The sequence below is a fragment of the Sceloporus undulatus genome, chromosome 8, assembly GCF_019175285.1.
Source record: "Sceloporus undulatus isolate JIND9_A2432 ecotype Alabama chromosome 8, SceUnd_v1.1, whole genome shotgun sequence".
NCBI classification, from domain to species: domain Eukaryota; kingdom Metazoa; phylum Chordata; class Lepidosauria; order Squamata; family Phrynosomatidae; genus Sceloporus; species Sceloporus undulatus.
The window spans coordinates 27,248,187-27,262,921 of NC_056529.1; the positions used below are offsets into that span (position 1 = coordinate 27,248,187).

The following is a 14,735-nucleotide window of genomic DNA, read 5'->3' on the forward strand; positions in this document are numbered from 1 at the left end:
AGCCCCTTTGCTCACTGGATCTGCAGAAGGAGATCAAATGCTAGGCTGGCAAAGACAGGACTCAGTAGTAAAGTGCAAGTATCCTCAACAACGGCTGTCTGAAACTCTAATAAACTGCTGTGAGTTAACCCATATGCTGAGCTATATAGGGCAGTATTTTGACTTATTGTATGTACTCTGTCCATCTTACAATCCAAGGTGGAGGATTGCATGGAGCATCCTCCATTCCCCATCACCCTTTGGGACTTCCTTCCCAATATCTTTCCAGTTTCCAGGAATTCAGGCAGATCTTTCTGTTCAGCTTCTAATTAATACTACTTTTCAGTTTGGGATTCCTTCAGGCGCCTTTGTTTTAATACTTGTTTGTTTTTATGCCTTTTGCTGCTCTTATCAGTTTGTTTTCATTGATTGTTGATGCTGTGCTTGGTGTAAGTTGTTAGTTTGTGCCTCTGGCTAGAAAGCTGGCGTCATAATTGAATAAACACTGGAATCCTGGGAGTCTGGCCCATTGGATTCACTATTAACTTACTTCTGAATAGACATGTCTATAGGATTATTTTCTGAATTAATGAATGCAAGGTAGTATGATAGGACTAAGGAGATCTGAGTCCATAATGCACTCATCCAAGAAACTCGGAATGAAAGCCTTGAGTCAATCTCCTTATATATTATTATTCCCATTATTATTGTTTATTCATTTATATACCTCTTTTCTCCCATCAGGGAGACTCAAGATGGCTAACAACATATAGTCGGTCCTCCATATCCATGTATGTTTTTATTCACGGATTCAAGCATCCACAGTTTGAAAATAATTTTGAAATGTATACATTCCAAAAAGCAAACCTTCTTTGTGCCATTTCATATAGGAGACACCATTTTACTACACCATTGTAAACAACAACAGCAACAACCATGTTTATTGATTAGTCGGCTGACCATATCAGCAATAAAATATAAAATGCCAAGATACATACAGGGATAAACATAATCACTAAAATGTGTATTAGGTAGGGATGTATTTTGGCCCCTATATTAATTAATTAATTAATGACATCCCAGGTTTCCTTTTCTCAACAACAGTCCACACACCAAAGACAGGCAATACATTTCCTCTCTACGCCGATGATATGGTTCTACACCATTGTATTTAATGGGACTTGAGCATCCATGGAACCAAACCCCAGTGGATACCAAGGGCCCACTGTATTTAAAAACAATGATGAATGTTATGTCTTCAGGAAAGATGCTGCTTTGGATAATCAGAGCATCTGGTTTAACTCAGCTGCCTCCAACAAATGATCCTCTCTCTGTTTAGGTATCGCCTAGCAGGCCTTCCTGGAGAGTACCAATACAAGAACATCACCAGCGCGGAGATTAACTACTGCTTGGTAAAAGACCTGATCATCTGGACTCAGTATGAAATCCAGGTGGCATCTTACAACGGAGCTGGCCTGGGAACCTTCAGCAGGGCAGTCACAGAGTATACTTTGCAAGGAGGTAAGACTAGTATTGACAGCTTGTTTGTGTATAAAACATGTGTGTACCTCTCTGACCAGGAGGGAGGTGTTCTGCATGCCCATGGGTTGTCTTGTTTTCTGACAGATTTCAAATGAGAGGATGTTAGATATGAGTAGGAAGGAAAACAGAAGGTGATAATGGCTGTGTTCTGTCCCAAGAAAGTAAGGAACAGCATCTGCTCAGTTTGCAAATCCTGTTTCATTTTTGAAGCACATCAGTTAGTTAATTTTGTTATTTACACAACAATTGTGACATTTTATGCTTATTGAAGCTTTCTTACATTTGTACCATGTTTGCATATTCCAGCTTTGTACTTTATATGCCGCAGCTTAATAGTGATCCTAAGGAAATGCTATCACAGAGTGGGAATAGGATAGCCATATTACTGCATGATGAAATCCAATTTACCGCATAAGAAGATTTTGTTTGTTTCTTTTGGTTAAAGATGAGGGAGAAAATGCAGTTGCAACTCAATGGGGCAATTTTTTAAAAAAGGAATCAACTGACTTTTCAAGATATAAAATTCTCCTTGACCATTGGACTATGTTTCCTGATAAAACCATTTGAACTTCTCTGAGAATTACTCATTAAATTACAAACATACTTTTGTGTGCTGCATTTATTCCTGCTTTTGGTGTATCTTGCTTTCTTCTGTTTGCACAGAAAAGACTAATGTCTTAAAATGAAGACAGTAGTGCTATATTCTTCACTACCAAAACTGCATCTCCTCTGATGTTCCTTTCCTGGCTTCACTTTAACTGTGTTCTTTCTCTTACCATGAAGGTTGGATATTCTCTTCCTTGTGACATTTTTACGTTGTCCTGGTACCTTAACCATCTCCATCAGCATCTATTTGTATTTCTGACCTTTGATTCCTGTCCTTATATATCCCGCAATTGGTTCTAATGTAGCTTGCTTGATATTGTGCAATGTTATTATCATCCTTTATTGACCAGCTGTCTGTAGTCATTTAAGAACATATAAATCCCATGTTGTAAGCTGAAAGTGGTCTAGTCTGCATTAAGGGGCTGACAGAGAACGGTGTTTAGAAGGCAAGGATCCTTGGGCAAAGATCTTTAGCTATCTGATAGATAGTGGTTGGTTATAGATTAAAAGCTGGACATTTGTCCTGTTTTATGCTACTGCTTCATAATGTTGATGGATGATTCCAGCATAGGCATTGCCATCTGCTAATGTGGACTTTATTGAACGGGGCATAATTAGGCTTCCTCCTTTGAAGGCTTTTCTGTTTGACATGGAAAGAGGCCAGGAGAGGAGCAAGGCACTTGGACCCAGTCTCATTCGAAGATACTATTAACGTCACAGCCTTGCAATAAAATGATGGGTTTCCTTTTATTGCTCTGAAGTTGGAGCATGTCCAGACAATTGCTGGTGGTGCACATTTTTCACTCCTCAATAAAACAAACAGTTCTTAAATCCACGGTGAGGATGGAAGAGAAAGCACTGACTGGCAGTGCTTTTCACTGCTGTTCAGTGTCTCATGCCAAGGAATCTTCCCATCACCTACTATCTAACAGGAGTTTCCACAGATTGAACCTGGGGTGTTCTCTACCCCTGAGCTGAGGTCCATCCCTGGGAAAGACTTCAGATCTTCAGTACTTTGCCATCTAAAGGAGCAGCCAGGTCATGGAGAGTTCAGAACTTGCCACTTAAAGGACAACTGCTGCTGATACTTAATTATTTAGGGCCAACACTATAATGTCAACTAGGTTCTCTTGAGAAGTGTGTTGGCACGGCATTAAAGCAGTCTGGTGCTCATTTAAAAGATGGACTCTCTCTAAACTTTAAATGCCTTTTTAGAATGGTTTCTCAGCATATCTCCTTGACCTTACATGTGTCTGCTGTCATTCATTAAGTTCCGTAACAGCAGCTGCTTCTTCCATTTGATAGTTCCTCAGACTGATGTCCTTGCATGTTTTGGCATAGTCACATGTGCAATCCTCATAATTTTATTGGGGTGTGCATATGCTAAGTTTTGGGTCTCAGATTACACTCGCGTGTGAGGCTTATTCAGTAGGATATTTAACAGCTGACCGAGGGCATAATGATCCTTTATGGTACTTTGATGGGTTTTGTGTCACATTTGTTGTTGTTGTTGTTGTTGTTGTTGTTATCCACCCTCGAGTCGATCTTGACCCATGGCAACCCTGTAAATGAGACATCTCCAAGACTCCCTATGCTCCACTGCTCTGCTCAGGTCCTGCATATTCATACTCATGACCTCCTCAATAGAGTCCATTCATCTGGCCTTTCTCTCTTTCTGCTTCTCTCCACCTTTCCTAGCATTATTATACTTTCCAATGAGTTGTGCCTTTTCATGATGTGGCCAAAGTAAGACAGCCTCCTTCTAGTCATCTTGGCTTCCAGAGAGATTTCTAGTTTGATCTGCTCTAGGACTCATTTGTTTGACTTCTTCTCCAATACTCAGTACTCAGTACTGTACTGTCATGTTATGCTTCCATAATTCAGAAAACATATTCTGGTGTCAAGGAAAAATTGGGTCTTTTTCCATAGTCAGAATTAGTTTTTGCAAACATCTTTACTTTGAGTGTATGGAAAGGAGGCAGATCAAGGTATTGATATCAGAAATGAAATCTTAATTCCTTGAGGGTTTGCCTACTCAGGAAAGTCTATAAGGAAACAGAACATTTGAAGCAGCACACTGAAATTCATTGAAATCCTGTCTTCAGCACATAAACAAGTCATGGGACTTGTCCCTTGGAAAGCTACTTGGGTAAAGAAAATAGCAGTAACTGAATGAGCGAAGAGTGAGATGCTTTTTTATAGTATGTTTCAAACACTAAAAAGGTCTGTAGTTAAGGTGGACAATTTACTGCATGTCCATTTCTCCTCAAACAAACTGTGCCAAGATGATTTCTTTCCCACAACTCTAGAATGTCAAGGAATGGAAGCCAGCTGTGTTGGTTCAAATGATCAAATCTTTCTGTTTCTCTCCAGCATGTTCCTTGATTTTCAGAGCGCCATGTGCGCGTGTGAGTAAACTACATGAAACAGAACAGTTCGTGACCATTTGGTTCTTGCTGTGGCTCAAGAGCTCTCCATTGAACAGTGGATTCTCTTACTCCTCTTTAAGCCCCAATATATGAAATATCTTGACGTTCCAAAACTTTAAAACCATTTTTCAATTGATTTGATGACAGCTTTCTCCAAACTGAGAAGTTTCATGTTGTAGAAGATGTTGGATGTTTTGTGGTGGAACAAGGGTAGTCAACTTGTGTCCGGCCAGATGTTAGACTTCAGCTCCCCTTCATAGACACACATACAAACCTTCAATTGCGCTGACTAGAGCTGGTACAATCCAAAACATCTGGAGGTTTATAAGATGGCCATTGGTGCTGAAGTGTTTCTAGCTGTACTTCAGAAATTGCACTTGTTGGATTCCATTGTAGGCTTGAACCACGTGCGTCAAATTATTTGAGTCTGTCATAAAGGAAACTGTCCAGAGACAGTATTCTGGGCAGGTGTTTTAATTTACTTTTTGCGCCACAGAAGAGATGTCACTTGCTCAGGTAGCACACTTGGCAATTGTCTACTCCTCACCAAAAGAGATGTAGTGGAAATTTGTTTCTGTCATGAACATTCCTAATAAGCGCATTGATTTGAAAAGAAATTGTCGTGAAGTCTCTGGAATTCATTAAATAAATGTTCTTGGAAATGAGATGTAAGTACCGCAATGCTACATTTTAAACCGCTGATGGAAAAGACGGAAACCTCAGAAAGTGACAAGCCTACAGTCGAACGACGTGGCTATGTTTAGAACTAAAAACTGACATCCTAAGATATGAAAAGCTCATTTGAAGGTGTTTTTTCCCGAGCCTCCGCTAAACACTTATCTGTAAAATTGCTCTTCTGACTCTCTGCATATTCACAAGTAGCTAGTCACAGCAGTAACATGTTTAGCCTAAATTCTTTCTCGTTTTCCCATTACCTTGCTGCCTGAGTCCATTTAATGGCTTTTATTCACACTGCCTCCCTGACCTTTTCTGCTAAAAGTAGTTTTGGAATGCTACATATTAACTTGCAGTTGGAGCAGCTGAGTTGTAATGCCTTTCCAGCTAAGTGAACTTTACCAAGAAGAATGTAAAGGTTGGATCTGTCACAGCAACACTGCGGCTAAATTTGGGAAATTCCTTAAACTTGTCGCAAGATGTTGAAAGGTACAGACATCCAGGGAGAAAGTTCTGGTTTAGCGTGGTACAACCTGCAAATCCCATCATGTGATGGGAAGACATATATTTGTGAGCCGTGCAAAAGGCAGGCACTGGCAAACATTCACCATTATGCTGTCTATACAAAATGATGGGTGGCCATCAACATTTTTAAGTTAGAGAACTGTAACTTTCCATGGATTTCATATGCCACTGTTACAAATAAATCCATTAATGTCAATTTTATACTCTTGTACACATAAAAAAATTCCATACATTCCCTGCCTTTGTGGGATTCATAAGTTGATCATCTCTAAAATAATAATAAAGTAATAAATAAGCAGTAAATAAATGGCCTTTTCTGGACAAGAATTGCTTAAGCTATCCATATTATTATTATTATTGTGTTATCATTTTCTCCCTTGCAATAGCCATTTCCTAATACTTATTTAATTTCAAAAGCATCACGTTTTCACTAAACCAGAATGTTTTCTGATTTAATATAAGTGAGTGACGGGTGAGAGCACTGAGTTTGCCATGTTCCTGTGAACACTGCGCATAAACACCTGTGTGTCTTTGTCTGCGCTTTGTAGAAGATTCAAAAAGTGAGGGCTGCGTACGGAAACACATGACACTCTTAAGATGTTCTGAGTTCTCTTACAAGTGTCACTCCCCGAGGAGAGATCTCCCTGTTCCTCAAAGTCATTCTGGATTTTCAAAGGAGGAGGTGATGCTCAAAGGTGCACAGTGTGTGGGCAGCAGGGAAATATTTCAGCTTGACTTCTGTAGGCAAACTCTCTGTGAACTGTTTTCAGAGCTCTCAGTGTGCCATTTTCCGGGAAGCCATCATTCTTTTTCAAAGTGTGAGGCAGGCCTCCCCAAGGAGACAAAACTTCTCACGATCAACGACTAGCATTTTTTAAGCATTGCTGGAACTATCCTATTGACCAGTTCACAAACCCACTCTATGCAATAGAAGTTGCAGCTACAGGTTGAGTCTCCTTTATCCAAAAAATTCCCAACTTGGGGCTAGAAGTGTTTGGGATTCTGGAGTTTTTTAGATGGTGGAATATTTGCATATACAAAATGAGATATCTTAGAGATGGGACCCAAGTCTAAACATGAAATTCATTTATGTTTCATATACACCTTGCACACATAGCCTGAAGGTCCAGTGGGCCCTTACACAATGGCCTCATTCCCACTACCTTTTAAATCATATTGTGAATCAGTTTGAAATGGTTCAAACCTCCCTGGTTCCCACTTAATCCGAATTGCTGAAGCGATTCAGTGAGGGGGGCTATGCTTTAGATCCATTTAACCTGCATCTTTTTGATGCTGAATTTTCTGTTTCTTTTTTGATAAACCTGTTTTGCACAAGTGTGAATCAGATGCAGATCGGGATGGCTGGAGTGGGTTCAATTTGAATCAATTCAGGCGTGAATGTGAACCACAAGTGGATTATTTTGGAGAGGAAAAATGCAGTCGGGGCAAATGTAGTGGGAACCACGCTCTGCTGTCGAATCGATCTATTGATTCGTATTGCACACCGATTTATCTGTAAGTGGGAATGAGGCCAAGGTTGTGTCTCTATAATGTCTTCTCAGATATAAATTCCTTTGGTTTAAAGAGATCACATCCTATTCCATAGGTACATGTTTTGAGAAGACTAAAACGACTCCTAACCTTAAACATAAAGTGATAACAGAGGACACCTCCAAGGAGTTCTCTGGACCAGTGTTCACACAAAGACTAGGAGCAAAGCTTCAGGTCCAGAAGATAGGAAGCATGTAGAAGGGAGGCTGGTCTGTTTCTTAGACCTAACATCTTCCAGGAACAAAACAAGATCCTGCAAAATGGGGGGGAAGGTTTTCTGAAGAGTTCTGTGCCGTCTTGAAAATTACGAAGAACATTATGATGTCAACCGATTACCAAACTAATTTTTCTAATGGCATTTCTGGGGGTGATATACCACATTTGGATGTGAGGAGTGCAAGAATAGCCTCATGAGGTTTTGTGATTAATCACAGAAGGTGTGACTTCAGGAACTAATTTCACGTTGTGGAACTGAAGTGATAAATGACTCCCGTTATTGTAGTCGTGTATATACATAGCTCATTCTCATTGCAACAATGCAGATGACCCATGGGGAAGATGCAATCTGCCTAAGAAATCTTTACCAATTATGGAAGAAAGATTATCTCCAATTTTCTTCTTTTACAGGCAGGTTGGATTATATCTGACCCATCGCAGAAAATGAATATGCAAGTTTATTATCAATATTTTTTCCCTTTTATTTGGGGTCATTGTCAAAGACTGCTTTTGTCAGTCAGCATTCATTTATATGGTACAGCTGTTATACATGATAGACTATGCTTAATCTTTGTGATGTTGTTATTGTTATTTGTTTATGCAGTGAAGCGTTAATTTGGGAAATCTAATTAAAATGCTTACTGCTTTTTTAACTTCTGTTAATGTTATTTTTGGTGTTCATTTGTAGTCCTATATTTAATATAATTCCAATTTTGCAGTTCATAAAGCAATACATTTGTATTGTGGGAAACAGTTTTATATTTTCAAAAGGGAAGGATATTTTTTCCTTCCCTGTTACCAGAAGTCATGGAGGCAGCTCAAGATACAATCCGAAACCATCACATCGCCTGCCAGAACCTATTTCAAATGTCTTTAGATCTTCCATACCCCAATTTCACTTATGAATGTCACCGGTCATATAGAAGTAAGGATTTCAGTATCGAGCCAGCCTATTTTCCCTTCCTTTGTGCCTTGTATCATACCTTCCCTGTTCAAAAGATCAGGTGATCTCAAAGGTTTGTACATTTCTAATGACCTTTTAGTTGCCATTTACTATTGCGGTATTACACTAATATGGCCTTCAGAGTTTTTCTTATGGCCAACTCAGTTACCTCTGCTTGTTGCCTCATACATTTAGGCTGCACTCCTGTGCACACTTACTTGGATGTAAGTCCTATCAGACATAATGGAAAGTATTTCCATGTAGACGTGAATAAGATTGGGCTATTACTTCTTTCACAAGCTGTCGTGAATATTTTTTGTATCACATAATGCTTCCATCTTTTTTATTATTATTAACAGACAAGGAAAGTGCTATAATTCAAGTATGCTTACAATAAATTTCCATGTCATTGAGTGATGGCTTTGGGTTGCTGTGAGTGTTTCCTCTTGGAACTGCAGATTCCTATTGCAGAGGGGTATATTCACTTCTCATCATCGGTGCTTCTGTCTTAAGTCCTTGGGGAAAGCTCATGTGTGGAATAATAAGCTACAAAAACCATTTCACCCCTTCCCTGCCCATTGGAGGAATCTCCAACAGAAAAAAGAGAGAGAGAAACAAGCCAATTAAGTTTCTTTTTAAGTCACCACTGAGTATCAGAAACATAAATCACAGGCCTCTTTTCACACCAGCGTTATTTCCTTTGAATTGTGAATGGCAGCTAAATGTTTCTTCTTTTTCACTTCTCTTTTCTTCCATTTCATCCTGACGGCCTGCAATCAATTCCACTTGTCTCCTTCCTGGACCGCATTGTGCAGTCCCCACCGCACCGCCACAAAACGTTCAAGCGGAAGCCGTCAACTCCACCACCATCCACTTCTTGTGGAACCCGCCTCCCCAACAATTCATCAATGGGATCAATCAGGGATACAAGGTTTGGATGCATGCATTCATAATCATTTACTTGGTGTCCAACCATTTCTTGCTATCCTTCAGTTGTTTTTACTGCATCTTCCATCATCTCCAGCCAGAATACCAACTGGCTACGGAAGGCTGTCCTGAAGCAATAAATGATTTGGAGGCACCACATGACATCTCTATATGCAGCTGTCACAAATGTATGCTAGTTGTCCTCCTGCCTCCCCCACGATTGTGTGTTTGTGTGTATACTGTCCTGTCTTGAATTGTTTTAGGGATGTGGTGAGTGGTAGCTTCCCTACCATCTCTCAGATCCAGAGAAACAAGTGAGGTCTTTCAAAGTTGGGTCAGTGCAATAGAATGATAACAATAATGGATGACTATTCATAGGGCCATAATTCAGAGTTATTGTAGATAGGGCCAAAGGTCTCTCATTGCTACTCCATGGTGCAATAGGCAAATCGCTAGTTGCACAAAATGGCCCTGCAATCTCAAGGGGAGGCACACCTGAGTAAAAGGCTTCAGGAGAGAGATCAGTGTGGTGTTATATCAGTCACAGGCTTTGCTTTCTTTTAAAAAATGTTCAAACCTAGCATTTCCATTAGGCTATTTTCTGGACTTGTTTTTGTGCCCATTTGTTGCTTAAGTTGCACTTCCCTTAGAAAGTATATAAAGTACTTCACAGGTTGATTCGTACTTGTCAAGCGTTAGTGATATCTCAACTTTAACTGTCAACATTTTTCCCTTCATTTTTCTCTTATTCCTTTAGACTGAAACAGCTGTGCAGTTCATCTTTTTCTTACAGATTTCCCACCTACCTCCCCAAAAACCCTGTAAAATGGATAGTGTGAGAAGGACCTTTCGATCACAGATTCTCATAGCACATAATTTTGAATAAATGCTTTATAAATTACCGGCAATCAGAAATGTGTGCTCCGCTTGCCAAGTGAGTCCCACCCATTGCATATTTTCCGTCGCAAATGCGCTCAGCTGCTTCTGATGAGAGAACCGTTCACTGTGAAACTCTTGGGAAGCAAGGAAACAGTTGTTGACATTTAGACCTTCCCATTGTGTTTCACAGATACAATTTGAAACAAGAAAAACAGAAGCAAGGCTCTCTGTATGCCGTTATGAATGTTTCTTCTATTTTTGAAACTCACTTGAATTCCAGTGAATCTTTGAAGCTTGATGTGAGCGAGGAAGAAAGTTTGTGTGTTTGTGTGTTGCGGGAGGAAACAGCTTTCTCTTGTGCTGCTAAGAAGTCAGTTCTGGTTATCTGGAGCATGGGCACAGTGGGTTGAAGTATGAAATTTAGAAGCTGTCACCTAAGAGAGCATGGTGATGGGTTCCATGCTTTTCTATGGATGTGATAAGCTGGTCCATAGTGCTTAACATGCATGAAATCTGTCCATGAGTGCCCCATTATTCCTTCCCCCAACATATGCAAGAGTTTGAAGATATTAGCATAACGGAGTATGTTAATGTCTCCAAGCTGAGATCAAAATTAGAAGCAATGGGGGGAAAACATTTTTCCAGTTTGGGAGGAGAGATGGACATTTTTGAAAACGGGGAGGGATGCAATATTAACATCCTTTACAATTCATAAAGTACACATTAAGGTGTTTTTTTTAAAATGTACAAATGGAGCTGGAAGGTCTTGAACTGTAAGGAACACCTGGATGGTACGGACCTCTTGGGGTTTGCCAGTCTATGAGAGTCTCCTATAGTCCACCATGGTTTTATCCCTGATTTTTTCCCATCCTCTCCTTCCAGCCAGACCTTCGCTTCTCCAATCAGCACATCATTTGTAATTTGCTGGCCACTCTTTTCTCATTTTGGCTCGTTTTAGTTTTGTGGTTCTCTGCCCACTATTGTGGTAATGAATGAGAAGTGTTTTGGAACGCTTGAAAGCGCAACAACAGTGCTATAAGGGGGCAGATCTTTCTAGTCAAACCTTTAGTGGCTTGCTGTTTGTGATTTACTGTGGCCTAGTGGCAGAACACACCATTTTGTGTCAAATGTTTTTCTGGTTGCAAGCCTGAACGCCTCCTTGTGCTTAATGGAAAATAATCACCATTGTCAGTGTACATGAAAAACACCCTCTGGGAAAAAAGCCTTCTTTTTAAATGTGTTGATTACAAAACAGATTATCTGGGCTTTAGGTGAAACGTTCTTCCCTTCCTCCTTTAGCTTTTCTTGACTTGCTCTTGAGATCAGTTGGCACCATTCAACAGCAGTTAAACACGCTAAGGAGATTGCATTTGGCTATTCTAGTAGCTTTGGGTTGTGAAAAGTAACCAGGCTAGTGAATTCAGCAATGGTGGATCATTCCTCCTGCTCTTTGACATCAACTCAAGGTAGCTAGGACCATGCCAAGTATGTCAGTTCATGCTTTTGGAGAAGTATGGTTCAAGGAACTTGGAGTAGGTTTTCCTCTAAATAAGGTCAGCCCAAGACTTTTTTCTACCTGAGACAAAGAACAACGTGACACACACAGCGCTATGAATCAAACCCAATCAGCTGGTATCTAACTTCAACACTTGCGACCGGACAGTATTGACAAGCAACAGGTTACTTTGAACTGTTTGGATAGTTCAGAGCAGGTTTCCTGGCATGCACAGCTATGCCCTATAGCACTGGTGGTGAACCTTTTACAAACCGAGTGCCCAAACTGCAACCCAGACCCCACTTATTTATTGCGAAGTGCCATGTCCCTCTGGCTTCCTAGTAAGGAACTCTGGCAAATTCTGTGCGAGGGTGACAGCATGTGTGCCCACAGAGAGGGCTCTGGGTGCCACTTCTGGCACGCGTGCCATAGGTTCGCCATCACTGCCCTATAGTTCCACACTGGTATCTGGTTACTGCTCCACCTTGGATTTACCCACTGCCTACTCCAAAGAAATGTTTCATTATAGCAATACAGGAACCATTTTCTGTATTGCTATGTACTGTATATGTATTATCCTACTTGAGAGTATGTATTTTCCCTGGAAAATGATTAACCATCCATTATGAAGCCAAGCCCTCCCTCCAGTCCATCTGCCTTGGTCCAGGCCTTGGAGGTAGAGAGGAACTGCTGGACCTCTTACCCTCTCCCTCCACCACTCCCTTCTCCTTCTGTGTCATGTCTTTTTAGATTGGAAGCCCGAGGGCAGGGAATCGTCTAACTAAAAGAGTGTATGTACAGCGCTGTGTAAATTTACAGCGCTTCATAAATAAAGGTTAATAATAATAATAATAATGGGCAGCACCAATGTGCAGAACAACTCAGAGGACTTGGTCTGAGCTATGAGTCAGACTTTCCCCAATAATGGTCTCTGATACCTTACCAACCTAAGCTAGAAGAAAGCTCCACTTTGGTTAGGATGCCAGGTCAAGGAGGGAGAATGGGCATGGAGCTTGGGAATAATGGCCAGGAATGCAACCACCACTGTCCCTATCTTATGAAATGGCCACTTCTCTGCTTAAAGATAGAGCCAGTCCTCCTCTGGGTTTACTTAGACACAGACTATGCCATACCTGCTTTGGGGAATGTTCCACACCACATTTGAAGGCAGACATCCCCTCTGAGGTGTCACCCAGTTTGGTCTGCATCTTTGTAGAAATGCCCCTGGTGCCATCCTCTTCTTTTGCTCTCTCTTCTGTTCTCTAATGCCTTACCGATTTTGCTGTACTAATGTAGACTCTTATTCTCCTGGATCTGTGATTGTTCATTCCTCTGTCAGCAATGCCCTATCCTGTCACATTATGTAAATGTGTCACAGTTATTTAAATAGTTAAATCTAGCTTTAAGCATTTTGTGTTTGCCACAGATTTAAAAAAAACAACTCTTGCAACTTTGGAGACATGCTTTTTAAAATCCTCTGAAGCTGGATGTAATAAGCAAGTCCTTTTCAGCCCGCACAATGACAAGGTTAAATCTGTATATACAACCATATTGGTGACAATTATGTTAATGGTTATGTTTGAGCTTTTACAATGGAGCTAGAAAGGCCTTGGCGGTTGAGAATATTGGGTTGTGAATGGGAGCCATCTCTAAAGTGGTTTCTTCTTTTAAATCAACTTGTTTCTCTTCTGCTCTCTTTTTAGCTCCTGGCCTGGCCAATAGATGCACCAGAAACTGTGACCACAGTCACCATTACTCCAGATTTTCATGGGGTTCATAGTGGCTACATAACCAATCTGAAGAAATTTACTACTTACTACACATCAATCCTCTGCTTCACCACTCCAGGGGATGGGCCACAAAGCCCACCTCAACTGCTCAGGACCCATGAAGACAGTAAGTACAGAGTTACCCATCACTATATAAATCTTTTTAAATGTTGTGTTGCAGGGAGCATTGTAAGCAAACTAGTTCAATCCCCTTCCCCAGAGCATCCCCAGCAATTGGTGATACATACCTCTGGTTGAACATTGCCAACGAGAAAGAGACCAGCTCACCTTACTCCTTCATAATTGATCCCTTCATTGAACTTATCCCATCAGAAGATTCTCCTAATGTTCAACCAAAATCTCTGCTCTTCTGTGACTTGAGATCATTAGGTCTGATGTTGTCCTCTGGAGCACTAGGATGCCAGCCACGAAAGCCTTCAACTTCACAGCTTTTTAGATGTTAGAAGAAGGCTATCATTTACCTCTCAACCCCCATCCATTCTCTCCTCCTACAGACTCAAGTCATGTCTACATGGACCATTTACAATGGTTTCCCACAGACACACAGTCCCATCAATCTTTCCAGATTAGGTAGGGCCAAAGGACCAATTCAACTGTGGACTATCTTCATGTGGAAAGGGCAGTTCTGCAGCAAATCTGGGCCTTCTGTCCCATAACCAGCTTTAAATAAGTCCCCATTTTAAAGAACCAGTAGATCCAGAGCACTACAGAGCAATACTAGGTGGCTGTCTGAATAGCGCCACTCTGTGCTGGCCACTCTTTGCCATCTCTGATACTGAGTAAGTCACTCCCTCTAAGGTTACAACAAGGCCGATGACCAATGCTGACTACCTTGTTTTTGACCTCAGTAGAAGTGATTTATGCCAACAGTGCTGGATACAGGTGGCATATCAGGATACTGTGTAGCAGTCGCCTGGCATCACTCCAAGGTGCCCAGGTAATGGGGGAACCCAACACAGCTTCATAGCCACAATACTGAAGGAGGAGCCTGGAGTATTCTGGCCAGTGTAGACCCTTTCTCAGTGTATCCAACTTCTTCAGTCTTTCCTCATGGAAGAGTTTCTTCTGACCATTTTTATTGCCCTCCTCCAAAACTGTTCTGGTTTGCTACAAGAGACTTGACCTGCAAATGAACACAGTTTTTGCAGCCCCACATGGCCTTTCTAATTAGGCCGAAA

At 40.9% G+C, this 14,735-nt stretch overlaps 1 protein-coding gene across 6 annotated transcripts in view; it reads left to right on the forward strand.

Moving 5' to 3' along the window:
* The window catches only part of SDK1 (sidekick cell adhesion molecule 1), a 455,695-nt gene that overhangs the window by 297,083 nt on the left and 143,877 nt on the right, over positions 1-14,735 (forward strand). For all 6 annotated transcript variants that reach the window (XM_042438052.1, XM_042438056.1, XM_042438054.1 and 3 more), the window contains 3 exons: positions 1,319-1,500; positions 9,282-9,397; positions 13,471-13,663. In XM_042438052.1, the coding sequence (XP_042293986.1) occupies positions 1,319-1,500; positions 9,282-9,397; positions 13,471-13,663 (491 nt within the window). The remainder of the gene's footprint in view (positions 1-1,318; positions 1,501-9,281; positions 9,398-13,470; positions 13,664-14,735) is intronic.